This window comes from Dromaius novaehollandiae, chromosome 3, assembly GCF_036370855.1.
Source record: "Dromaius novaehollandiae isolate bDroNov1 chromosome 3, bDroNov1.hap1, whole genome shotgun sequence".
NCBI lineage: Eukaryota > Metazoa > Chordata > Aves > Casuariiformes > Dromaiidae > Dromaius > Dromaius novaehollandiae.
The window spans coordinates 108073511-108101249 of record NC_088100.1 but is presented as its reverse complement, the minus strand read 5'-3'; the positions used below and the strand labels follow the sequence as shown (position 1 = coordinate 108101249).

At 40.5% G+C, this 27739-nt stretch overlaps 1 protein-coding gene and 1 long non-coding RNA gene across 3 annotated transcripts in view; one reads left to right on the top strand and one right to left on the bottom strand.

Annotated features, from left to right (window-relative positions):
- Window positions 1–27739, bottom strand: part of RTN4 (reticulon 4) — a 48532-nt gene that overhangs the window by 3230 nt on the left and 17563 nt on the right. The window contains exons 3-6 of one of the 2 annotated variants that reach the window (XM_026108049.2): window positions 24769–27222; window positions 9211–9418; window positions 6581–6719; window positions 546–615 (exon numbers count right to left, since the gene is read on the bottom strand). In XM_026108049.2, the coding sequence (XP_025963834.2) occupies window positions 546–615; window positions 6581–6719; window positions 9211–9418; window positions 24769–27222 (2871 nt within the window). Of the gene's footprint in view, window positions 1–545; window positions 616–6580; window positions 6720–9210; window positions 9419–22330; window positions 22693–24768; window positions 27223–27739 lie in introns of those variants that run through there. The other variant, XM_026108055.2, reaches the window with a different exon arrangement.
- Window positions 12701–13293, top strand: LOC112987954 (uncharacterized). Its single transcript, XR_003260425.2, has 2 exons — window positions 12701–13012; window positions 13243–13293. It is a non-coding gene; the product is annotated as an uncharacterized LOC112987954 (long non-coding RNA).

The following is a 27739-nucleotide window of genomic DNA, read 5'->3' as shown; positions in this document are numbered from 1 at the left end:
ATTTAAATAGTTCCTATGAGGAAAAGGTGTGCTATTCTCTATGTCTTGTTAACAGTACAGTGGATCTGATCACAGCTCAGGTTCTCACTGCAGGTTTTGCAAATTCTTCAAAAAGGACACTTAGGCTTGTGCCTATGCCAGTCTGTGTATCTGACGCCTCAAGTCAGCCAGTTCTTGTCAACCAGAAGTATAAACCTTATCTTCAGTGGAGCATGACCAAAGCCAGTTCTGTACCTCATCAAAGTTACAACACAGCAATAATATTAAAGTAAGGCTAGTCCTGAAAGGGATAAGCACAAATGAACATGCTTTTAAATGAGGCTACATTGTCTGGAGAATCAGCAACCTCAAGGAGTTCAACAACACAGTTCAAAACTTCAGTTCTGTACTGATATCAATGTCCTAGAAAAAGGACACACAATTATATCGTCTTGATATACTCTTAAGTAACGTAGGAATGGCCTCACAGTATAGAGCTGACTTCAGTACTTTTCCAGGATTGTTATTTTGTATGCTAGGTATTTAACACTATTTAAAACACTTACCCAGTATCAGTAATGTCAGACCATTAAACAAGGCACCTACGTAAGTGAATACCCACATCAACACTGCAAACTAAAAGGAAAAAAGCGTATTAGCCCACAATCAGTCTTATAAGAATGTATTAATTAGACCATAAGTGAGGTAACTTCTCTAAACACACATATGAAGCTAAAAAACCCCAAACTCTACTTCATCCTTGCACATCAAATATAATTATAGATAAGTGACTAAATGGCTGAAGGGTTTAGTAATAGGATATGGCCTCTCGCTTCTAGGTCATCTGGCTGAATTCAGCCCAAGTCAGCAGTGACCAAAAGCTGTTAGTACTTAGTGGCTGCTCAACGCACTCTGCATTTATACAGCACTTCCAATCCAGCATTTAATAATGACGGGCAAACACCACTCCTACCTCCCACCCTTCACAGAGATCAGACAAGACACACAAGCGAGAGGTTAAAGGGATGGCATGTGACACAGCACGCGGTGACAGAGCCAGAGACAAGCAAGTTGTTTGCTTGGTGGCAGCCCAGCAGCCAGCCCAGGAGCTCATACACTCCTGGGTGCAGCTCAAGCCCAACTATCACAACGGTGCTTCAGCTCAGCAAAGGTTTCAATGAACTGTGGACTAGCCCAGGCAGGTGCTTCTGTCATGTCAAGGTGAAAGACCCGTCTGGAAGGTAACGCGGCAAGGCTGGCTTGTTTGGCTTTTTACCCAAAGGCTTTGGGTACTAAAATATTCAGGAAAGTAGTCAACAGTGCCTTAAAATGGAAAAAAGCTTTAAGTCACAGACAAGTTCAGAAGCAAAGATGTCTTTCTGTTAACAGGCACCTACCAAAACCATCATCCTGCTCTGATTTCTGGCTTTGTACTCTAACTCATACCTAGACGTTGTTCCTTCCCCACTGCCACCCTGCTGACACTGCACTCGGCCAAATCTGCTGTTGTGCCCAGCCTCTGCTCTGCTTCATTAGTTTTACACAAAGATCTACAGAAGTTAAAAATCCTCAGTTTTCTGCCAGGTGGAGCATGCTGGCCCACAGCCTGTCCCAAGCATACCTCTGACCTATGCTAGGGGCAAGGGCAGGGGGGCTGAAGGCTGCCAGCTCTATTTCTGTGTAGGATTCCTCCGCAATGAAAACTAGCTGGTTTCTTCTAGTGTTGCACAGTCCATCAGCAACTGAGCAGAAGCCGGATTTGGACGTCAGATGTAGCGGGTTTAGCTGTGCTTATTACTTGCTAAGCACTGAATTATGCTTTGCATTGTGCAGAGCGCAGATGAGACCCCTGGCCCTCCAATCAACCAAGCATGTCTGGTCATTTTCTGTGAAAGACACCACAAAACGCCAGAGCAGCCATACAGACAGTGTGAAGGCTGCAGCTGGCATCAGCGAAAGAAGATGCAGGCACAGATAACAACTGAAGGTGAAGCACTCCAATAAGCAGGAGATGCACAAAACTACAAGATGGGTACAAAGCACTGGAAGGGGGAAAAGGAAAAAAAGAAAAAAAGGGGGATGTTGAAGTATTGCAGGTACGGAATGAAACAGAAAGAAGAGGGCAAAGATTTGGACTACAGCAGAATTATTCAAAAATTATGGATGCAAACATCCATTTTTAGTTTCTTTTAAATGCAAACATCCCCCCCCGCCCCCCCAAAAAAAGAAAAGCTAACAGTAAGGTAAGGGCACGAGAATTAATTCAAGATTAATTGCATGAGCCCTGTAATGAAATAGAGGGTTAGTACTTCAGGATCTTCAGTCAGTCTGGTCCCATTCAAAATGAACTAGCACTAACTGCAAATGAGGCAGCTCTTTATCTGTCCGTTCCTTCTAGATGTGATGTACGTAGCACTAGCAGCATGAAGTTGAGCATGAGACAAGACTGCAACATTATCATCAACTGCACTCCTACTGAAGGAGTTCAGCAGGTTTATCAAGAAAAACAAAGCAGATTTCTCTAGACTCCCTCATGATTCATTCAAACCTTGGCCCAGTTCTGTTCTCTGCAATGCCAGGGCAAGAGCTGGCTGCCAGCCACTTTGCACAGCACGCTTTAACGGAGCATTCAAACGTTCTGCTTCCCGAGCAAGCCTGTACGTGCAGCACGTCCCCTTCCAGCAAAGGGAGGAAAGTCTGAAGCTTTTACTACAGCGTAGCAAACCCAAGTTTATGATCACTCTGAACAGAGACTTCTCTTACGCTCTGTGCATTCAGTAAAATAAATGTGCTGACTTCAAGCATGCACAGAAAAGCATCTTGACAGCTATCCAAAATATCCTCTGAATGAATATAATTACAAAAGTGAAGGACCAGTCTAGTCAGGTAAACATTTAGTAGTATTACTAAGTCAGAAAATCTGAGGTCATGTAAGCAAAGGGGTAACAGACATGAATCAATCCCGAAGACCAACAATTGTCAGAACTATCACCAAAATATCCAATCCAATTAAGCAAGCACTGAATTTACGGACAAATAAAAACAAAATCCAGGAATTGACATTTGACCAACACAGGCTTTGCTCTTCCTAAAGTCCATTCAAAGCAGTGGCAGGGTCTAACGATGACCTGGGCTGCGTGTGCAGCTTTTATGCACTTCACTTATTCATACTGGCGGAGAGGAGGAACCACTGACGCCACCGAAACCAGCCACCTCTCTTTGCTGCCTTCTGCTGACTGCAAATCTTCAGTAAGGGACGACTCCTGCTTCGAAAGCTGTGGCCACCAAAACAAATGAAGTTCAGCAAGAAACACACAACACCCTCCCGCAACAGCTTGTCTCTTCACACACCTCCGCCAATTAACACACAGGGAGGACCTCCAGGGATTAAGTACAGTTGATCTCAACTCTGATTTATGAATTTGTCCTTTTTCCTTCTTTCTTCTCAGAAACGAGACAAAGTCAGAGAACTTTCCAATGCAGAGAAGGCTCACCACAAGCGTCTCTAAACACTTTAAGCTCTAAGATGAAAAATAAGCAGAAGGCAACCCAGGACTGACCTACAAAGATAATTCTGCTCTTCCCACGCACTCAGTACAGGACAGAAGGGAAAGCAAGGGCCCAAGCTCACTGTCTGCATGTTGCAATGATACGCAAAGAGGAAACCGATATACCTGATGGATTGAACTGAGCTTTTCCTACCTTATTCCAGTGACTAATGACTCCCCAGTAACCCAAAGCATCATCTAATTTAATGACAAATAAAGAACGCCCATGTAGCAGTTTCTTTACTATAAAATAGTTCAAATATAGCAAAGAGCTTTATTTCCAAAACATCAGCTGAGCAATGACAAATCCAAAGCAACTTGCACCAGTGTCCGAACAGAAACCCTACTGATTGCGCAGCGAAGGATGAATCACCAGATCGCTGCGTATCAGGACAAAGGGCAGTTTTTCCTGGGACTCTCTGGCAAGGGCTCTCTTGGAATTTCAGCCGAAAAGCTGCAAGGAACTTTTCCTTGTGCAGCATAAACATTTAGAATCCATTTCAACTTCCATGACTGAAGCATTGTTTAATAAAAAAAGAAAAAACCTTTGCACAGACAAATATTACAGCTAGAACTGTTATGCACAACAAACTAGCCTGCAGACAGATTCTACATTAAAACTCTAACTTTAATTATATACAAACATGCTATTTCCTATAGTGAAGATGTTTAAATTACATGAGCCAAGTTTTCTTTTTCCTTAACCAAGGCCATTATGTTACATAAAACCTCAGGATCTTAATGTTCTCCTCAGGCACAAACTCTTCAAATCAGTAACTGCTTGTAAACTGTCCTGACATTCACTGGTTTCATATAAGGGTTGCTCCCAACTATAAATTAGACTAATTAACCTATGTAAAATGTTTTAAACGCCAGAAAATGAGAGGGAAAATGAATTAGTTCAGCTGAATAAACATCTCTTTCCTATACACCATACCATTTTAAAAGCAATTAGAGTGCCTTGAAGCCATTTGGTCTGGAGTGAATTCTGCTCCTAACATGATTTGCCCTAACGGCACTCCTCTGAAAGACAGCATTACTGAGAGAGCAGTTCACTGCTGTTCACTGCTTCCCTTGCCTTGACTGGAAGAGATTGTGATCACTATAAAAATAGAGTGGAAATCCTCATAACTGATATGGAGGAATGTATCAAAAAGGGTTTCATAATTATTAAAGAAATATCAAAACCTCCTCTGTGATTAAGTTTTCCTATGATGCACTCGGTTTTAATCAGATCCAAACAAGACTTAAAGCAAAATAACCTCTCTTTGAACACCAAAACTTAATGCTATTAAAAACACAATAAACAAAGAATATGTTCTTTTCCTCCCCCACACACCAAATTAAAACGATCAAAAACGTAACTCTGGTCATGCAACAATAATTCTTTTGGTCAAGGCCGCAACGCTGTAGAGATGAATCCTAAGCGACTCAGTCGCTGAAGCACGGAGGTGGCACAGCTTACTACAGAGCGCTAGGGCAACAGTGAGAGGATCACCACCAAAATGCAGTCCCTCTGCAGAAACAACAGCAAGGCACAGACAGCAACTGACCCGTTTAAGCCATTTTGCCATAAAAAGATTGTAGCAGTGTCAATTGTGTACAAAACCACAACCTGAACATAAGACACCCCCCACCCCCCCCAGAAGCAGGAAGGTTATGACACGAAACCCTGGGGTAATATCCCATCTCCTCTCCACTCGCCCTTTGTGAAACAGCCTGTCTCATGAGCGGCAGACCCCCGGTACCAGCCAGAGCGCCTGCCCATCTCGCTGCTCTCCGGAGGGAAAGGACCTGTACCGTGGGAGCCTTGCACAGCATCAGCTCAACACTCGCATCTACAGTGGCAGCAGCACAAACCCTTCGCTGTGATGAAGTGCAAGCACAATGAGAAACTGGATTTAGAAGCTGTGGGTAGGAGTCACAGATCTGCTCCCAATTTCCATGGCAAAATACAACAGACTTTTACAGAAGCCTTCCTATTATATTCCAAGCTTCACTAAGGAGCCTTTCTCCCAGTCTCCACTAAAACTCACAGGACTTTACAAAGCACTTTCTAAATAAGAGATTTACTGGAATATAAATGCAACTTCATTTCCAGATTAAATAAACTGAAAAAAATGGTGGACAACAAGTTGAACTCTGCAAACAATTATTTGAAAAACAAAGACAATAAGATTGAAAGAAGAGAATATAATTGTCACAGAACTGAAATATCTTTGACCTCCCCCCCCCCATTTCTTCACTGTTAATTTTGCTCTGCTACATTCAGTAAAGCATATTAAATATTACTTGAACTGAGATACCAGTTAGTCAGTATTGCATGTTTTAGGCAAAGTAACTTGCAAAAAAACAAGAAGAAACAGCTATTCACATCCAAATTTCCCTCTAATATGGTAATCAATGAACCCCTGGGACTGAAATAAAGCGCCCACCTTCCTGGCAAAACAAGTGGCATCATTCAGTCCCCACTCTTCCTCTTCATTGAAAGCAAACAGCAAAGAAGTGGACATAGGAACTTCTACTGTTTAAAGGGAAGTAACTGTTGCTAGCCCCTTACTAGCCTCAGTACAGAAAACAAAAACAAACCCAGACTGTGCCAATCTACCCTAAATATAGATTTTTAAGTAGGAGAGATGCATTGTAGTGACACATTCTGTAGGGCCATATTGAAGCAGCATCTTGTTTTCTTAAAAGGCTTCTGCTCTTAAGCACCAGCAAGGAGGTGTAACAGCCAGCGTGGATGCAGCCAGAGCTTATTACAATTATCCATTCAAAAGTGCAGATAAAGTTATTCACACTATTACTGCATGCAGAACTTTACAGGGTTCTCTTAAACACATTAAGAAATGAATATACTCCTCAAAAGCCAAAGTCAAAAGGCTCAGTACTTCCAACAGACAAAACTCAGGATTTATTTATACAGAGCCAAAGATCTTATTGTTCATTCACATTTACAATAAATAACAAGCTTTGCTAACCTTATAGGTCAGCAAGGAATATATTTACACAGCAGCACAAGGCTGTCATCTCCACAGCTAAAGTAAACTTACCTTCAGAGAATCAACTAGATCATCGACTAGGAAGAGGCGTCTCAGCTCTTTGACTGTGCCATTAATGTGACCAAGCACAACATTACTGTATTTCTGAATAAGCTCTTCAGACACAGCTAAATCAGATTCCAGGTAAGCCCTGAAAAGAGAAAGGGGGGGGGGGGGGGGAGAAAGTATGAAACTTCACTACAAAGTTCTGCCAAAACAACAATATCACCACACAGAAAGTTGTTATAAAGAAAAAAACCTCACAGTATGAGGAGGGCTAAAAAGATAGAATAGACCTAGCCTAAGTTACTCTTAGGTGCCAAAAGCAAACCTCTAAAAGAGAAAAAAAACCACAACTTTTTAAGAGAAATAATATCATCTTTCATTCTCGCTGCTATATTGTGCTACTGTATTTACCAAGTCACACACAGAGTCTTATCTTGATTACGAAAAAAAAAGATGCACTGGCTAATGTATGCTAGAGAACACAGACCACAAGGCTTGTGAGCAGCCAAAATACTGTCCAGCACCACTGATGCACACACTGTTTGGCCTACATAAGTCTCTTACTACTTCTCAGCACATGCTGGCATCTATTACAGTAATAAGGTCAATGTATTAAAACACCCAACACACACACAAAACACAAGAGCGAGGGAGAAAAAATTATCCTATAGTTTTTGCTACTGTATTAGGAAAAAAAGCCCTTAAGACAGTCTAATATTCTACCAGACTATGTTATATTTCTCAAATGTAAAACGTCCTACAAGGTTGTTATTTGTTTTAATAGAAAAAATGGCACAGCAGAGGCTTCTGCCTATACCCTTTAAGGGAAAGTTAAATATGCTGTTGTAATAAGTCCCAAAACAGATTCAAATACTTTAAATGGCAACTAAACAGGGCAGCCACTTGAAGGCTGCGTAGCCGTGTTCTGCTATCCACACTTAGCTTGAACCCACACACCCTTCTTAGCTCACCAGCCAGATATCCAGTATCTGAACCAAAAGGTAAACTGATCACATGGATGTGCTCTTCACTGTCAAACTGAATTTCACCTATAAACATCCTTCTTGCAGCTGAAGCTACACACATGAAAGGTAAACAACCAGGTATATCGGACAAGGATGTCTGGAACCTTCTTAGGAATATCAGTATTCTTAGAAATAAAAGATAGAACAAGTTTTGGTTGTTCTTCCTAAGAAAGAACTTACTGGTCAACTTGGAAATGCTGTCTGGCTACTACAGAGGACTACTGAGCAGACAGGGCAAACAAGATTTCAAGGGGGAATGCTTCACCCTAATAAGAAACAAAGGAGTGCCACTAAAAGCCTTGATGGTGAAAAATAGGAACTGTTTACAAAAAGTAGATAGCTAACATGGCTATACTGAATGTTGTTGCTAATTGTTCTGATATATCTTTTTACCAGAACAAGAACTTGAAAGCAAATACCACTTTTTTTCCAGAATTCTGTCCTCCACCTGCTTTAGTTTGAGGTTGGCTTCTGCTGGGTAAATGAGCCACTACATACAGTCAGCGAGAAATGTAGGTAAACTTGAGAAACCCTTTTACTTTGACTCATTTAAGATGAGAAAAAGAGAATGAAAATAATTGGCAACACCACCAAATCAGTTAAACAGCTGTAAATGTGTGTGTGTGGGAGGGGGGGGGGCAAAGTTTCTGTAAGCTGCAAGGGAAACTGAGACTGAACCACATCTCTCACTGAAAAAGGAAGGAAGCACAGGCAGTGTGGGACAGAGCAAGTGTTGAAATAGGAAACATGCACTCTTAGTAACTACTCTAACAGATTACTATGTTTTTATCGCTCTTAAAATGCAACTCTACAATAACAGGTACTACTGTACTCTACAGAGGAAAGAGTATGAATATCAAAGATACCCATATTCCCACACTGCAGGGAAATGCATAAATGGTATACCCCAAGAACTTAGCTCACCTCTTAGAACAATTTTGGTTCTCAAAAAGATGAACCTGTTTAATTCGGTACTTCAACCCTTCAATTAAGTTCAGGTTTCTGGATTTCTTATGTGGGCAAGCTGCAATGAACCTGGATTCCAAACCTAAACAGCTGATTACAAGGCAGCTTTACACATGAAGAACATGGCTGTGCTCTTACGCACCCAAAAGCAAATATTAAGAATACTCTTTAAAAAATTCCCCAAAGAATCTTTTTGGACATGGTTAAAGCATCCATGCTGCATTTATTCTCATTTTTGCTAAATAAACTGTGCTGGAAATTTATAATCTCTTCAATGTTCTTCAAATCTTGTACACCATCTGTCACTGGTTCACATTTTGAAGGCTACACCATTTTAAAATGTGCATATTATTCCATTACATTGAAGTACATAAGTTTTTTATGCAACTTGACATAGTCTTGCCTTCCCAGGGAAATCCCCTGTGCCAAGTCCTCAATGCATTTTGCTTACCATTTTGTATGCCTACTGAGAAAAACTAAATGGGGGCGGAGGGGAAGCAGTCATAGTCTGGATAACAGGTTTTTCAGTACAGAGGATGTTTACATTACTATGCAATATTACGGCATACATCTTCAAATGTTTTTAATAAGATCAATAGTCTGTTCCCAAAATAAAATGAGCTTTTATTAAAAGAAAAACCTCACCTAAATGGATGGCCTTCATCAGACTTTTGGATTGCCTGGATAACTCCCTTGTATATCCTAAAGCTGATCGTCACAGAGAGCAGGGCCAAGGCAATGTAAGCTGTCACACTCACGATGCTGAACACTGTTAATGAAAGCAGCAGGAACAAGCTGGCACCAAACACCACTCCTGTCTTCTTAATGTCTCGCCAGTAAAGGAGGTCAACAACTGAAAGTTAAAAAGGTAAGATGTTAGAACGAGATACGTCTTTCATCCACAGGACAACAGTAGATGTGATCCACTTGACTGCTGAGAGATGTAAGAACAGAACTCGAGATTACACTGTCAAACCAGAGCTGGAATTACAACTAAATATAAGCTATTTTAGCACTGATTTTTCATTGCACTTCAGATTTTTAGGATTGTTACTAGGATTACCTCAAATGCAATTGCTAAAATTTAAGAACAATTCTGCCCTAAAGCAACATCAAAATTAATCTCTTCAACTACTCTCTTCCGCACTGGAACCACAGCAGTTTGTGCTTCACCTCATTTTATTCTTGTGGATTTTGCAGAGGTTGTTCACTGTAGAGGTTGAATCTGTTTCCTTTTAGGACATATAACACAAACACCCTAAACCGTGACACCTTTGCAGGTCCAATGGGGGCCAAGAGTTATTAAGAGTTTTTGTTTTTGACTGAAGGCATTCCCATGGGTGCATATAATATTGATTATGGGTAAAGGGACACCAAGAGGGAATCATCTCACTGAATTTTCAATTTAGGCTAAATCCGCAGCACTACAGTACAAAAATATTTCATTTGTAAACAAAGCTTTTTTCTTTCTAAGTGATACTCATCAAGACACAACCAAGGACATAGTATAATGCTATTTTTAGTATCATTCTTTAGAGTAAACCATACTCTTGCACAAGTCAGAGGCAACGCCTTAGTAGGTCCATTGCAGTTTCACCTTTTTGAGGTGCTGTTGCATCAGGCTGATTACCTTTTTGGATTCACAATATCTGGCAAACATCATTCTCCACTGCTGAGTGTACGTAACTGTGCAGGGGCATCTAGTCTAGCTCAGTTTTATACTTCATTGTGAAATATTCAATAAAACTCATTCTTTAATGTTTTCTGCTTCCACAGCTGATTTGACTTTCACAAAAATAAATTCCTTTTCCACATCAAACCTGCCTAGTATTAGTGATAATGTAAGAGCTGTTAGATACAGAACTCAAGATAAATCACAGAAAAATCATTAGAATTACAAAAAAGTCAAAAAAGCTTAGTAAGCCTATCTCATCCTAGCCATCACAGAAATTAACTGTAAAACAGCATATCACAATTCAGAGTACATTCTTCCTCTGAATGACTGTGCAAGAAGCAATTTGAAAATAGTATTGGATTATTAGTTCTTATAAGAAGGAAAGGATGGGATGGGACTCCACAAACACAAGGAGTGAGACGAAGCGCAGCCAACTAGAGGAGGCGATGCCACTGCTCTCAGAAGAGCATCAATTTAAAGCGTCTGGCAAATTGCAGCGCAACCTCTCCACTCCCAAGCGTTTCCACACACTCTGCTTGACCTGCTAGTGCTCTGGGTCTCTTCGCGTGATGTTGAAGCTGTGTTTCTCTTTTCCCTGACAAATAAATGAAGCTCTAAGCCAAAGCAAGTACCACTCTTCTTTAGAATTTATTAAAAAAACACAAATGAACGTAGCCAAATTATAGTATAATTCCTTTTGTATGAGCTGTAACCCTGAAATTTAAGGACGTTTTCTTTGGTTTCTCTGGCTTTGCTTCTGATTACAGAAGTGTCTACTAGTATCTTGGTAACAAAACACATCAGCAAGTTCAACGTGTAAAAAAGGTGGTTACAGAGAAATCTATGGGCTTGACCTATAAATGACTATAAACTGAAGACTCCTACTCAAGCTGAGCTTGAATATCCGTCATACCTAGGTGCGATTTGCAAAAACGATCTCACCAAAAAAAGTCAGTGGATCTTTTGCTCCTAGATCTTGTAAGGATTCTTTAAAAAAAAACAAAAAAACAAAAAAACCAAAATCCTCATTTCTTTCTATTTGCTTCAGATACTTGAATCGTGCTTATTTTAATTTTGCAATTTGAGCACCCAAGATTTGGGTGATGCTTCCACATCATGCGACATACTAAGAACTGCCCGACTCTTCTGCTTTTGCAGACAGCATTACTTCTTTTAATGAGATTCTCCTTCCCCTTTAACAGTTTTAACTTATCTGCACTGATAGTAGGTTGTCACCACCTTATAGGAAAATCACTTATTGCAAGTGTATTTTGCACACTGTACCTGAGCTCAGTTATAACAAATGTAAAGATAAAAATTCAGCTGTATGACAGTTTCCAAAATATGAGAAACAAAGGCAAATTTCTGAAATCATAGTACCAGTGCCAAGAGGAAATTGTCTTCAAGTCTTTTGTTCTCAGTAATCAGTAACTCAAGTCACTATGCTAGGAGCTCCCAGACCAAAGTTAGGTGGCACATAAGCATTTTTCCTCACTTTCTCTCTACTCCCTTTGGACAACTACCAAATAAACCTCAGCATAGCTACACATATATCTTGTTTCATTGCAAATACTTCAAAGAGAAATTCAGTGTTGTAAAAGTCACCTGAAAAACTGGCTTGTAATTCTGAGTCCAGGAGAGTAAATAAGGAAATTGATTTACATTCGCCAACTGATCAAAAACAGGTGTTTACATTTCTGTCTAAAGCAAAGTTAAAGTTAAAAAAAAAAAAGGAGGGGGGAAGAAAAATTACTAAAAGTAGCTTTCTGGCTTTAACTCGAATGCAAAATATTCACAGCAAATTAAAAAAAAAAAAAGAACAAGAAAACCAACCAACTCTCACAAATAGCAGAGCAAAACAATATCTTTCCTTATATAAAATGTCTTAGCTTAATTTTATACAACATGAACTACAATCTCATGCATTTAATGTAAGTATTCCAGGCCTATTCTAAAGCAAGAACAGCTGCCTACATTTGGTAAGCACGAACTGTCACTTGGCATATCTAAAAATAGTACAGCTAGCATCCGTGCCTTACATGCAGAACTCATCCAATTACATTTTGCTTTTAAAGCAAGTGCCGTGATAGGCGGTTTAATCACTGTATTTTCTGAAGTCCCTTCTTTCTCTCACAGCCACTTAAATTAAAGCTGAACATTTTCATATTGTTTTGTATGACAAAAGCAAGTTTTTAAATATATTTAACCTAAAAATCGTCTTTTCAAAAATTTTTGAATCAAACCACCCTCTTTTTTCTGCAAAGGGAAATCAAAAGCCTCGAGATTTACAAGAGCTCTAAGTTCATATGCATTAAATTAAAAAAAAAAAAAAAAGCGCGAGAGACTAACCAATTTTGGCATCCATCTTGAGTTTGCTTGCATGCACCCAGCTCTTGCACAGCTGACTAGCTAGAGCCTTTTCACTTCCTGCTAGGGCATTCAGAGGTCAGCAGAGCTACGCAACTGCCTGCCGGCGCGGCACAGCGCGGCGCGCTGCGAGCGAGCGACCCAGCCACCTGCAGGCAGCCGGCAGCCCCCAGCCAATAGCTGCTTCCCAGGCGGCCCCGCAGCGCAGTGCCGCAGCGGGCAGAGTCCCGTTCGCCCCAACTCCGCACCCAGGGTTTGAAAAACAAACCGGAAGAAGGATTTCAGCACCAGATAAAGACTATGATAGTATAAAGAGAAGCAAGGTGACAATGACAGATATGGCTTACAATTTACAAACGCTGTCTGAACTACAACCATTTCCACAAACTGTCCTCTAATCCAAAGGTAAGCAAAAATTCTTTATATTAGCTTCATTCAAATAACAGTAAAAACAGTTTAGAACCACAAAAAAAAAAGCCTTTTCTGGGGCAATTTTGGAACATACTGCGTTGCACTAAGTATCATAAATGAGCAGCTTTCAATGCACCTGTGCTGCAGAGCATCAGCAGTCACCACAGCTATTACGGTGTTACTACCACACAGAGGTTAAATTGCTATTAATTTCTTTTTTACAGAGGCATCTTCCAGTTAAGCTTGCTCATTAAACCACATACATGTGACAGTGACCTTCAGTGTTTCCACTGATCATTTATGCGGAGAATCTAGCAGGTAAGATCAGAAGCAGCAGTTTCACTTCCAAGGCTTGGTCAAGCCAGGCGTGGGCCCACACCGGCTGTGGAAAGACTGAAGCCCAGGGGCAGCCCCACGGAGAACCCACCGAGGGGGGCAAGGAGCAGCCAGCCCAGCACCCTTCTGTCCCACACTGCCTTTACAAGAGTCTGCAGAGCATGTGTGTCTCAAAGAGCTCAGATTCAAACCTGCAGGTGCCAAGAAAAAAAAATGGTTGATTAATTTTGAGGACTATCAGAAAAGAAATGGGCCTGAAAGGAAAGCCTTCACTTTAACTTCGCTTAGAGTTTAGTCACAGGAAGGCAACGAGGCAGAACCGAAATGCTGGCAATGGAGCCGCAGAAACGCTCGCTTGGAATCGCCTTCCAAGCACCACACGGTCCAAGCGAGCTGTGTTATATCCAGGTAAACAAATCACAGTACATCCTTGATCTTACCATCCTGCCAAGATTTGTCTGTATACCCCAAGGAGCCTCATTTCAATGAGATTCCAGTCATACTGCAGAGAAGGCTTTAAACAAGCCTCATCAAGCGAACAAAGGCTTCCAAGCACACACAGCATTAGCAGACTTCCTTTTAATGTTTTCAGGACTTCCTACATCATAGTGACAGCGCAACTTTTTTTAAAGTATGGCTTGACCTAGTAAACATGAGGAGGAGCTGATACAGACTGGGCCATAAAATCCCTGAGTCACTTTGCCTTCATCAGGTGCATTGGAAGCTGGTTTAGTCCTTGACTGCAAGTCAGTAACAACAAAACAGTCCTAGGCTAGTGAAACAGCATGGTTATATCACCATTGTGCATGGTGCAAAGTATACGGAGCTGACTTCAAGCAACAGAGGCTTTCCTGTCCTACGGATGGGTGCTGCAAAGCTGCGGCAGGCCCAGTGGGACTGGCAGGCTTGTCTAACTGCACCCCGAAGGCCAGAAAACAAGTCTGGATAACGCGTGCTTTATCTTGGCACATCTGCCCCAAATCCCCAGTAATAAAAAAAATAAAAAAATTAATAAAAAAAGATGCAGATTGCACAAACTACATGCTAGAAAGAAAATGAAGTCCAGCACTAGCAGGCTGTCCCAAAAAAGCAGAAAGCAAATACCATCTATTATCAGTGAGACAATGTGGTATTTGTCTCATATCTACTTATCCATATATATGTACACATGTGTGCACACATAAATACATGAACTGAGGAAGCCATTCTAAAGCTGATTACTTACAATAAAGTTTTTTAAAAAGTGATTACAAAAGCCTGTGCAACTTTTTCCACCATTTTACTAACCTGAAACAGAATTCTGAGTTGTTTTCAGTACATTATTCAAAAAAAAACAAAACAAAACAAAAAACACACAAAAACACAAAAAACCCACAAACAACCCCCTCCCCCCCAAAAAAACCCACCAAACACCCAGTGTTGTATAGCCTTGGAGTAAAGATGTGGCATTCATGCTATCATTACCATTATGCAGCCATAAAACCAGAAGTCAAATCTGATTATTCATAGACATAACGGGGGGGGGGGGGGGGGGGAGGGAAGGAATCAATTTTACATCATCCGTTGCTGATTACTCCATGGGTGCCTGACTACATACTGCTTCAACATTTTAGAACATGCTATAAATGTAGGTCATGGCATCTCTAGGGTAAATGTATTTCATTCTGCTTACCTAGCTGACTGATACCACACAGAGACTTTTACCACTTCTGCAATATTGCTTTCTCAACTAGCATGGCTGTAGCAGAGAAAACAGGCAGACCAAAATTAAGCTCAGGATGATTTTAATTAGAAAGTATTGCTTCAAATGGAAAAATCTGTAACTACAAACCATACTTTCAGCTCTTCTCCAGTTTTAGATTTAACTCTAAAAATTTTAAGTTCATTTTTGAGCAAGGAAAGAGGCACAGAATTATGTTGTAATATTTGCTTCTATATTTACTTTGGGGCAAGATGAGTAGTGTAATCAGTCCCTGAACTTTACCCATCATTTTCCAGGCCTCCAGAGCCTGATACAACAGAGGAAGAAAACATGACACAGAGCTTTTTCATCTCTTTATAAACAAATGCTATCAGAAACCATACTAGAACAGGCTTCAAGAACATGGCTGGCAAAGCACAGTTGCAAAAGGAGAGGAACCATACTGTTCTGCTTCCTCAGAATACTTTTTGCTTGCTTTGCTTCAATTTTTTTTCTAGGCCCTAGCTCTACAAAGTTACATTACAATTAAACCTCAAGACAGTTGGGGACTTCCTTGGAGAAGGGAGAAACAGGTACTAAAATAGCTTATCCACTTGAGAGAATGCCACCATATGAGAACAGGGGACTGGGGGAAGAGGAATTTAAGCCACTGCTAGTTATAGCAGCACTAAATGTACACATAGGATGGGTTCAGGTAAAGCTTTGCTCATTTGATACCATTTCCATTACATGCTAGTCACGTCTACGTTTTGCAAAGAACCCAAGTTTGCAGAACCCCCGTTACTGGCCTCCAAGCTTGTGCTAACCCAAGAAAGTCACAGCAGCACGTCCCTGCGCTGACTGCCACACCTGTACTCCTTGGGTCCTAAACTAGCACCTCCACGCAGCACTGCTCCCCTCCATGTGGCCATAACACAGGCTGCACTGATCTGGGTATTCCCGTAACTGCCCCTATGCAATACGGGCACGGCCATGACAGGCAATTCATTAATTTTAGTCCAAGAGAGACTCCATTACCCTCAGGGCCTCAAGTTCCAGGCTAGAAAATGTCTGCTTTCAGCTGCGGTGAGGGACAGACCATCGCTATTCCTGCTCATGGGGTTTCAAAAGAAAACCTGAAAGTGGGGCCTGAATACCGAAAGGTAATTTGCTTTTTGATTTTTACAGAAATCTTCCATCTCCACCCTCCTTTTGTTTTTTTAAACTCATGAATTGGCCCTGACATACAGTGTGCTGAACATTGAAAACATTCACACATTAAAAACATTCTAGTAAACACTACTGGAGAATTTTTCCCAATACTTCCTAACATAGCTCTTTAATGAAAGCTTAGAACTCTAGAATCTGTCTTCCAAACAAAGATTTTTTCCACTCTAGCACTTTTTTGCTACATATACAGCTTCTTTATGGATTTTACAGGAATTTATGGAGTCTAGACAACCACCAATTTTGCCCAAAAGGAAATATATATATATATATATATATATATATAAAAATAAATTTGAAACAAGTTAAAAAAAAAAAAGGAGAAAAGCTTCAGAAGTGTGAGTACCAAGTGTGACAGGACCCCTTTAAGAATTTATTTAAGTATCCCAAGATGATTAAAATTTTTTAAAGCTTGGCTTGTTGATAAAGTTCAAAGATTATGTATTCAAGTAAGGCTTAAACTCTTACACACCGAGCACTAATAATGATCCATAGAGATTTAAAATGGTGATCTCCCATTGGCCGTTTCAGGGACAAAGGTCAGAGCTGCACTAATTTAAGGCTAGCTACTTATTTACCTAAAACAATTTATTATGTCTGTAAATTCTGAAAGTTAGACAGAGTTTTATCTACAATCCAACAGAATTATGAAAAATTCTAGGCAAAAAAAAAAAAACATTTTTAAGGTTAGAAAGGAAAAAATACCCAGTCTGCTGTATTTGCATCCAATTTCTTCTCATAAAATTAGTACATGAAACGCACACACAAAATTATCTTTGGAGTTAACGATTAATATTCTTAAACTATTAATAATTTAGGCATTTCAGTGGAACATCAACTAAATTCAGATTACAGAAATATTTGTGCAGCAAAACACTCTGTTCTTTAATATGCTCTGTAGGACTGGAAAAGATCTGCAGACTGCCATGCAAGCTGTTTTATCTGAGTAATTTATTCTTCTGCATTACTCAGATTTACCCATTTTAACCTACAGCTTTCCCAGGTTTTCCACACAGCACAAGCAGATCTTACATCTTTAGCGACATTCCACACTCAAACACACATTACAAGTACCATTTGCTAAAAACAAACCGCAGCATCTTTAGCTTAAAAAAGGAGGAGGAAAAAAGGTGAAAGAAAGAACAAATACCCTTATCTTTCCAACTGCTCGGCTGACTGTCCATCTCTCCACAACCGATCTACCCTCCAGCTGTGAGTATCAATTATGCATACCAACGGGGCAGCTGCAGGAGGAGAAGGCTGCAGGCTGGGATGGGAAACATGGGCTTCCCCGCGGCGCTCTGCAGTGCTGCGCTGCACTGGTGCGGCAGGCGCCGGTCAGCTGACGCGCCGGGGTGTGGAGCGCCACTGACGCAGTGCCGGCTGTAAGCAGGCTGCTAACGCTCCAGCAAGAAATCGCAAATGCAATCTCCTCAGCGCAGCCATTTGCTTCTTACCGGCTGCATGCAGAACCGAAAAGGCGCAAGGCAGGGAAAGAAATTACCAGCACAAAGGCAGGCAGCTTTTCCCTGCAAGGTGCATTTGAAACGCCACTGCGGCAAAGCTCGGTGCAGACTAACAAAAGCTGACCAGCCTTAAGCTGCTTTTCACAACAGCGTGAAGCTAAAAGTAGCAGTTCATCAGAAGAGCTTTAAACAGATTGCTTTTCAAACCAGGGTTAAAGCACAATCCGCAAAATACAGGCTCTTCCCTCACTTCTGTTTTTGTTAGGCAAATGTCTGACTGCCTGCATGACTAACAGAGACAGCTTTGTATCTCATTTCTTGTCAGCAATACACCTCTTCCTTTAAAAAAGGAGCTTGAACAAAAATAGAATAGGAGCCTTTCTATGTCTGTAATAAAAGTAAGAGCCTCTGTGCCAGTATCCTTAGCCCTCACGAACTGCTCAGACATATTTATTCATCTCAATGCAGCAGAGCTTGAGAACAGTTACCTCATCCTCTACCTAATTCCCACAACCACACACCTCCCCGTTCTCTTTTAAATTAGCATCCTATGTTGTCAGCTACCAGAATTACAGATCTGAGGGCATTTTTCCCCTTTCCATTTAAATAAAACAACTAATAATATAAATACGTATTGTACAGACATAAAGCAAGCCTAAACTGGAATCTCATAACCTGAAAGAAGAGCTGTAGAAAAAGGTGTTGTCATTCTGTTTCCATCCCCTGCAAAAATGTACGATTTCTAGTGCAGAATCACTCTTCAATATTTGGGGCTGACAATAAAATGCTGAAAAATTCCCCAGCATTGCTCTAAAACCTGTTAAATATTTGATATACCATGTTCTAAACAACTAGAAAAAGACATGCACATATTTCCATAAAAATACTGCAGAATGGCTGGGATGGAGATTCCACAGTTCAGTTTCTAAATAGCCAGCTTTACTTTTCATTACAACAGACAGCCTTAAATGGAGAGAGATTACCACAAAGTTACCTGAAAGCCCAGCATCCATCTGTCACTTCAACTGCTGCATACATGTAAGGTCTCCTTTCACAGCACGACTTGGTAAAATATTTTTAATGGATATAAAGATGTACATTTCATTCACTATTTCAACGGACAAATCAAAAAACATACTATAGGAGGGAAATGGATACAACAGTATATTCAAACAGTATAGTGCAATTGTTCAAGTTTTCTTGCACTATATTAAAAAAGTACAAAACATCTGAAAAATCTGCTTTGGTCTTTGAGCTGAAGTTCTCAAGATTAGTGAGAAACCACCAAACCTTGTGTCTCCCCCCCACCCCACCCCTGCCCTTCCATTTCACAGCTTCAGCTGGGGAAAAAAGAAAAAAATAAAAGGGAAGAAAATACCTGTAAAAAGCTGCCTTGTACAGGTATGAGTCACCTCCCCACACTCAAACTCATCTCAAAATTCTCAATTGGATTAATTCCCCAAAGGTTACATTTAGTATCCCATTTAAAATATTTTGCTATTACATGAGAGCTAACCACCAAAATGATCCATTTTACACATAAGGCTGTTCTGTTGCTGGTCCACACAACTGCTTTCAAGTACCGATGGTAATACATAGTAGCTTTTTTCATTTGTCATTACATTAATTAAAAGCTTTAGAAAGCTGTTTCCACTAACTGACAAATTCCTAAAAAATACACAAAGCCTCTCCACTTCTTCTTGATATTGTTTACATTACATACTTAAAATAGTATATTTATGAAACACATTCCTAAGTACACATTTTGCTGTAACCACACGTACAGCCATAGTAAATCAGCAGTAGCCAGAGCATGGACAAACACACGCCCAAGTCGTACACTTTTGTGAAAGGGCTACACGACACTTGAAAATGGCTGTATTACAAGTCCCTATCCTCTGCTCTCAAATAAGCCATTAACTCCCTGCGCAGGAGCTTCTCCCTATCCTTAAGACTGTCTTTACTCTTTGCACACGCAGCATTCATTCCTACTGCTCTATGCAAATGATAGCCAGAATGAGAAGTGCATCCCTCTGCATTCATATCCTCTTTCAGGCAAGACACACCCATGTAATGCTGTTCTACATGTAAACTCGCTTAGCACAGACACTGTGTCAACAAACTTCCGTGTAAGCTTTATTGTTTCACGCATGTTTCTGCACCAACATTTAACCCAAAACTTCCCAGCCAACACGCTAGGAATTCCTTACACTGTAGTCACCAAATCACCCTGAACAGCTGGACTGACAACAGCATTTTTGCATTGCAAAGAACTCCTGACTTCTTGCACAGTAGAGTATTTCAGATTACTACCTAATGCTGCTCTCACCCGAAGGCTCATTCAGTACTGGCCACTGGTGCTTCTGGGAAAGCTGGTTACTTACCGTAAGCACTCCATTTTCTCCGTAATTCTACCACTCTGCAACTGCCTTTCAAAAGGCCTGGCTCTGTTAGCAGTCTTAACTAGACTAGCCTTTGCCTCTCAACAGGCAGGACCTAAGGAGCTCTAAAGAAATGCAGTGACTCTAGCCTAAAGAATTTCTTTCCTCAAGGGAAGTTTCACTCAAGGTTTTTTCTCCTGCTTCCTTCTACTCTTTCATCAGATTCTCCACCCCAGAACAGAAGTCTCCATTTATCATTTACCTGGTAGCATAAAAAAGGACCTTTGGAACAACCAAACTATCTAAGAACACAAATAGGTGAAATTAAATCAAGATTTTTTATGTTGAATTAAACAATACTTTTCAAATAATCTGCTCTTAAAGGAAACTTCAGAGGAATTCCAGGGGTTTCCCCCACCCTGTGAAAAAAACAACCCACTTCCCTGCTGAATTGCCCTCTGTATTTAACTGTACTGCAAATACTGAAATTAAGAGCAATGAACCAAACAGACAGTGCTAGTGTTACACAGCATTTCTAACTTCTTTTAAGCCTCATATATTTGTTATGACCTGGCTTGCAGCTGCAGAATTACAAGAACTATTTGTGCCCCCATGATTTGGAAGTAAAAAGAAAAGCTTCACTATTATTTCCACTCAAGCCACACTCTCGCAGTGCCTTTGTACTTGGACTTGACCTTTGGATTTGTCCCCTCTAGAAGGGCCAAGAAAAGTAAGTATTACTACCTCAGCTGTACTTCTGTAACTGAATTACAGAATGCCCTATAGCATGTAGGAAACGAGATACATAAGCCTGTAATATTTAATTTGAAGAGCAAACTTCAGTGCATTCAGCAACAAATGTATGTGAAGCCCAGTCTTCAAAAGCACCATGAACCAAGGGTTTCCTGTGAAACTGACTGCCCTAATAGTCCAGATTTCAAAGCCATTTTTAAAACAATGTAAGGCTTAACATAAATGTACTGAGGAAGTACATTAAGTAAGTGTACTTAAACTGCCACTGTGGTTACACTTTGCTAGACAGGTTTCTATCATGGTCAAAGGTTTAGATTTGGGGGATTTCTAAAATATACTTTGTTCATAACTTGATAGCATAAAATCCTCCATGCTCCAGATACCATTGAAACAAAAAAAATTTTTGAAGGAAAGCATGGTTTTGTAGCCTATTTGAGAGTATTAACAACCTGTATCCAGAAATAAGGCATTATCAGTGAAGAAAGTCTGTACAACAGAAGTGCCAAGGTACGCATTAGATATATTTAGTTTTCAACTCTGTAAGAATATTAAAGTGAACTTCAGCAGTTAGGAATTTTTTAAAACCTTGGATGCGATCCTTTGAAAGAAATCTTGTACTTAAGTTCTCATAGTTCATAGTACACTTCCAGTGGTACAACCACTAGATGGCACCAAAGCCCTCTTTTAGGAATACATCTTAAAGCACTACTTGGAGTCAGGGCGGCAGCACGGTAGCTTCACTTACACAGCCTCGCCAGGAAAAGCCCTCAAGGGACCTGCACCTGCCCTTGCTGCTCTTGGGCAGCATCTCAACAATAAGCAAATATCCACCCGAAATGAACCTGGATACACTGTATTTTATGAAGCTCAGAATACACAAAGTCTGGTCAGCATGAGAGTGCAGTGGCAAGGTCACCTGTTTTGCAAGCTAAACATAGCATGCATTCAGAAATTAAAAAAAATATGTATCAGTTAGGGTTTACTCTAGCAGTGATCCTTGCTGTTTTAAGTTTTTATACACAGAGTTTCGGTTAGTGGATTTTTTTTTTTAATACAAGCAGAGGGGTTTCTTTATAGTTAACTAAGGCTACAGTTCTGGATTGGTAATATACTATATATATATATTTTTTTTTTTTTTTTAATTTCTTCCGTCATGAAATACAAGGTCCCTATGTTAGGACACCATACTAAAAATACAGCCGGCTACCCAAGGGTGTGCCAGGCAGCATTACACAAACCCAGTTCCACCTGTGAGGCCGTTCAAAGCTTTAAGCCTGCTTTATCAGTGGTGGAAGTTTTACAAAAATTCTGCAGTTTTAAGAGCTCCAGTTAGCTTGCTGCAGTCCACTGGCACTGTCAGAAGTATTATTTTGTAGGTATACACAGATATGCTGGCACTTAGGTTAGCTTTCAACAAAAAGCATTGGTAAGTAAATAATCAAGAACATGAATTCAAGTGTACCAGTAAGACAGTTCAGCTAGATGTTTTAATATGTACCAGTCATAAGCCAACTAACTTTCAGAAAGGCTGAAGGCACAGCTCCATCTGCTTCAGTTACATTGATGGGAAGACAGAAAAATAGCACAGTAATACTAAGACTCAGTAGGCCAAACACATGCATGGATCCACTTCTTGGCTTTGTGAAGAATTATCCTTCCTTTCTGAGAATGTGTAAGACCAGCGTACAAATTAGTGGTTTGTTGCGCTATTCCATCCACCAGACTTTGAAGCTGTGTTTAGGTAGTTTGGTATTAAAAGCTGACAAGTGATTTAGCTGATGGTTATTCACCAGAATCTTCAGGCAGGTAAGGAAAGTCCAGTTCTGTATTCTAAAATACAGCAAGAGTTAGTAAAAAATAGAAGTGCACAACACAGATTGGGGGGGGAAATCAAAAGAATGGACAGCACATGTTTTTGAACTAGTATTCTCATTAATTTGGCTTTAAGAAAACATTCCTCCAGAGTAAGGCAAAAAAATATTTTCTTCCCAAATAATGCAGCATGTGAAAAGGTCAAGTTACAACTGCTTTAAAGAGTGAACACAACATTGAGAAAGAGACCACAGACAGGACCCAAGAACTCTGCAGACAAATTCAAAAGCACCACAGCAGTGCAGCTCCCTGAGGGACATCACCATTGTCTGTTGCCAACTGGCTGCTGCAGCCTACTCTAGTCCCCCAGCTCCCCACACCCCAGGCCTGACCCGAGGCCTGGCGCATTTCCGGCCCCAACGCTGGACAGATACGTGCCCAGTCTCAAGAAAGGGCCACTAGATGGGAGACCACAAACAGCCTTCCGCTCTTTCCCCTCCTGCTGCTTCCCCACAGAGTTTTCTATAGGCAGAGCAGCAAGAATCTCTTCCCAAGGAAATGATTTGCCACTGCCATCAGTCTGTCATGCCCACGCAACAATTCAAGACAGCCCTGCAAACACTTTCTGTTAAAAGAACAAGAGAGCTACTATGTTAAGTATAATGTTCAGGCTTTTTTAAAAGTAACCCTGTCTCTGAACAGTTATCCCTTGTGGGATGAAGCCTGAGATACACAGCAGCTGTTCTCAAACAGTACTATATATTAGAGAAGTCACACAGTGCAAGGAGTGACGTCTTGCACAAAGTGAGTTTTAACAACACAAGTATCACTGAATTCTCATCAGAAGGGAAAAGGGAAACTCTCTCTCCTTTCTCTCTATATGCATGTATAGAGCAGGTGGAACCAGAAAATGCAACAATCATACAAAGCTAAACATAAAAACTGTCTTCCATCTTTTTTTCCAAATTCTATTTCAGTCTTACTGACAACCTGACCTTCCCTTCTCCATATACCTGTTACTCCCTTTCAAAAGGCATTTCATACAGGTAACATACGTCATGCATGCAGTACTTCATGAACTGCAGACTGCAGCTACTGCATAAACTATATTGCTGAGTCAAACTAACATTTAGTTTTCCGTTTGAAACAGACTAATTGTGCCAGAAGCATTCCCAAAGCCAGCTACTGCAGAAGTCACAAGACTCTCTTGAAAAGCAGCAGAGTACCGTGGTATCAGAAAGCAAAGTATTTCTCTGTTCTACAAAGAGCTGGAACTCCATGAAGCATTTACTCTAGAGAACAGGATACAAGAGGAAAAAAATGTGACACCAGTCTCATCCTTTACCTTTCTGCTACTTTCTACTACCACATTACTAGAAGAAAAGTTTGCTACACTGAAGTGAAGTCCTACCTCAAAAAAAAAAAAATAAAAATAAAAAAAAAAAAGGGAAGGCTAGTATCTGTGTTGTATACAAACCCATTTTAATGTTTACAGGATACTGAACTTCTTAATGGTCACTTGTCTAGTAATCTGAATACTAGGCTCCCTCATGGGTATTGTTTATTCTAAGCTTTGATAACAGTGCAAGCTGCCAGTCATGTGAGTGGAGATGTGCAGGTTCTTTTCCAGATTCCAGACACAGGTTGTACATACAGCAGCAGCAAGAGTATTTTTCCGAGTTTCAAAGTCTGAAGTCTAATAGAACTCTGTACAAAAAGAAAGATACGTCTAGACACACAGCAGACTGAGAAACTGGCTTTGGCTTACTACTATGTAGTAAGAGCAAGTTTGGAGAGCTATCACAGAAGAGCTTGTAACAACTTGTTTCTGTATCAACAGATCACCAGCAGGAGAACACTGAAGACAGCCAGTCCATCCCTGATAAACAGTTTAAAAAAAAAAAAAAAAAGTACTAAAGCAATCAAAATATGAAAAAGTTAAAAGTGCAGACACTAACATTTTGTTACCCTTGGTTTACATAGTGAAGTCTTTGGGGGGGGGGGGGGGGGAAAGACAGACAAGTCATGGCATGCTTAAGATTAGCTAAAGAATTATGCTGATTAGTGAAGTGCAAGACAGCATACACAGATTACCTGAAGATTTATTCAGCTTTGCTGAAAATAAAGCAGTAGATTTTTCCTTTTCCTTAATAGAAGCAGCTCCTCTCTCAGCTTCCTTCTCAAAAGCTTCTGGTTTTACTACACTGACTATCTCTTTTTCAGCAGGTGAAGATGAGACATCTGTGGCCAGTAAGGGCACCATGGATACTTCAGGCACTTTGTCCACAGCCTCCAAGGACTTCTTCAGGAAATTAGTATCTTCTTCAGATTTTACTTCTACATTCTTTATAGACAGATCACAAGGTAGCTCTGGGCAAGGCATCTGCTTCTTCTCATCTTCAATCACATTACTGATCTCTTCACTTTCATCTTTGTACATTATTTCTCTGTCAGGGGTTTCTGCCACAAACTCAGGAACAGTTTTAGGATCAGCTAACATCACAAAGTCTTCTGTCACTGGGACTGGGGAAGACTCCATGGGTGAGAGACTCTTCTTGTCTCCCGTTTTTGGTTCCTTAACAACAGATGTATCAGCTGAATAGGCCACCGTATTCAGCTCTTCCATTTGAAGAGGAATCGTCTCTGCCTTGGCTATTTTTGTAGGCGTTGGCTCAGACGGTAAAGCAGTAGTAATTCTGGAAGAGTCCAGTTCGGGTTGGAAAGACTCAAGATAAGGCTTGCCAGTGGCAGCTACCGAATCCATCAGTTCTTCCTCACGTTCATCATCAGTTATAATAGCCTCAGCTGATTTATTTTTTAAGACAAGAGACGGATCTTCACTTTCTTTCTGAGGAAACTCAGGTATCACCTGGCTATTAAACAAGTCAGACTTCCCAGACTGGGGAGACAGCTTTTCAACAAATTCTTTGTGTTCAGGCACATCCTGAGAAACACATTCTGTTATCAATGTCTTTGAATAATCTGTAAAGGATGGAGAAGCAGATTCACCAGAGACCTTTGTTTCTTTAATTAAGTCACATGCAATAGATATATAAGGAGTCTCTATATCTTGAGGACTAGCACTACTCTCATGATCAGTTTTTTTAAATGTTACTTCCTCCTTAGCTTCTTGTGTCTGCATCAATGGTACATTCACTGCCTCTTGGTATAGGGGAGGTTTACTGGTCTCCTGTTTTACATTCTCATAATTAGCAGTAGGAATAAATGTTTCTAATGGGGAAGCTTCAAGCTGCACAGCAGATGCTTCTACACCAGCAGTCCCAGTCTTTAATGGGGCTTCCATAACAATATCAGGCAATATGGGTGATGGGGCAGCTTCAGACCCTTCAAATGAGGGACAGAGTTGTGTCACGGGCTTCGGAGTCTCTTGCACTGACTCAGAGGTTTGAACTAAATCAATCTTTGTTTCATAAGCAAGTTTTGTACATGCTGCATCATGCATTTCACTTTCATATGCTTCTTGCACTAGATCAGGAGTAAGACCTTCAGGCATATTTGCTGCAGTGTCAGATGGCACTGTTGATAAACTATCTGTTTTAGCATAGTCAGCTTCCTGTCCTTCCTGCTTGCCAACTGCTTGAGTGCTAAAATCACCTTGTTCTGTGCTGATCTGAGCTTTCATTTCTGCAATTTTTTTCTCATCGTCAGTTTTATTCTCTGAAGTGCCTTCCTCTAGTGGAGAAAGAGATTTGATTTTGTTACCATCAGGAGTTACAGGGGATTCAGATTTATTACAAGTGATGTAAGCCTGCAAAGAATCTTTTATAGCTTCTGGGGTACTTGGGAAAGAGAGATCTTCAGCGCTGCCTTCACTCTCTTTTTCATAATCCTTCTGTACAGATATCTTATCTACACCATATTTCTCATCTAAACTGCTTTCTAATTTGCCATCCATCTTACTTTCGACATCCTCTTTCAAGCTGCTAAGTCCATGACTAGCACCTTTTACTTCCCATATCGGCTCAAACGGTTTGAAGTCTACATATTCTTCCCTTCTAAGAGTGTCTTCTTTCAGTGCCCCTTTTTCACCATCATCACCAACTCCGTATTTCTCTTTGTTATAACAGGCATCTTCCTCATTTTTCTCGAACAAATCTTCAGGAGTTTCTGGAGACATATCCAGTTGCTGTGCAGGCATTTTCTCTAGATTAGGTAATTCTTTAGGGCCCTCTAGCTGTATTTCTTCCTTAGCTTGAGATAAAATGGCTGCTTCCGCTTTAGCGAACGGAGATTCCATTTCTGAGTATTTCACCTCTGAAATGTCTTTTTCTTTTCTGTCTGTGAGAAACGGATTTCTTGCATTTTCTGTAGTTTCTTTATAAACCTCACTTGCATTTTCTTTGTAAATGCCTCTTGCAGGTAATCCATCTGAGAGTGCATCAAAGGCTGTGTGTTCTTTAAAGGGATCAGCTGAGAAAGAAGAGAGGGAAGGAAGAGTAGCAGCAGTGACAAGCGGGACTGCAGTAAAATCCTCTTGACCAAGTGACTTAGTGCTACCTGGCTGCTCCTGCAAGTCCAGAATTTTTTCTGTGACCGTGGACAGAAAGGAAAGTTAGAGAATGCAAGTGCAATGCAAACTTTCATGACAGGTTCATATATTGTTAGTTGTTAAGAAATCCTTCCAAGTACTATCATAAACACCACTAGTCATTAAAAGAAAGTATGGGTTAAAAAAATGCTATTCTATTTCACCTCTTCTAGTAAAAAAGTATGAAGGAGGCTAGACAAGCAGCAACTTTATGCAGTGCAAAGATCACAGTAAAGCTGAAGATGCCAGACAAGTACAGAGCACCCAAGTAGAGCAGGCAATATTAACAAAAGGGGTGGAGGGGGGGATAGGAGTCAGAGCATGTATGTGCATGTGCCTGTGCATAAATACATGTATAAATGTGCATGCCAATAAAGCGAGAGTCTCAGCATTTGCCACTTTATTGTAATGGGAATTGGGTGGACAATGTAGCTAAAGAAAAACCACTGAATAAATACTACAAGCACAAATTTTACTTATATAAAGTACTGCAGAAAGTTACTATGGATTTAATCT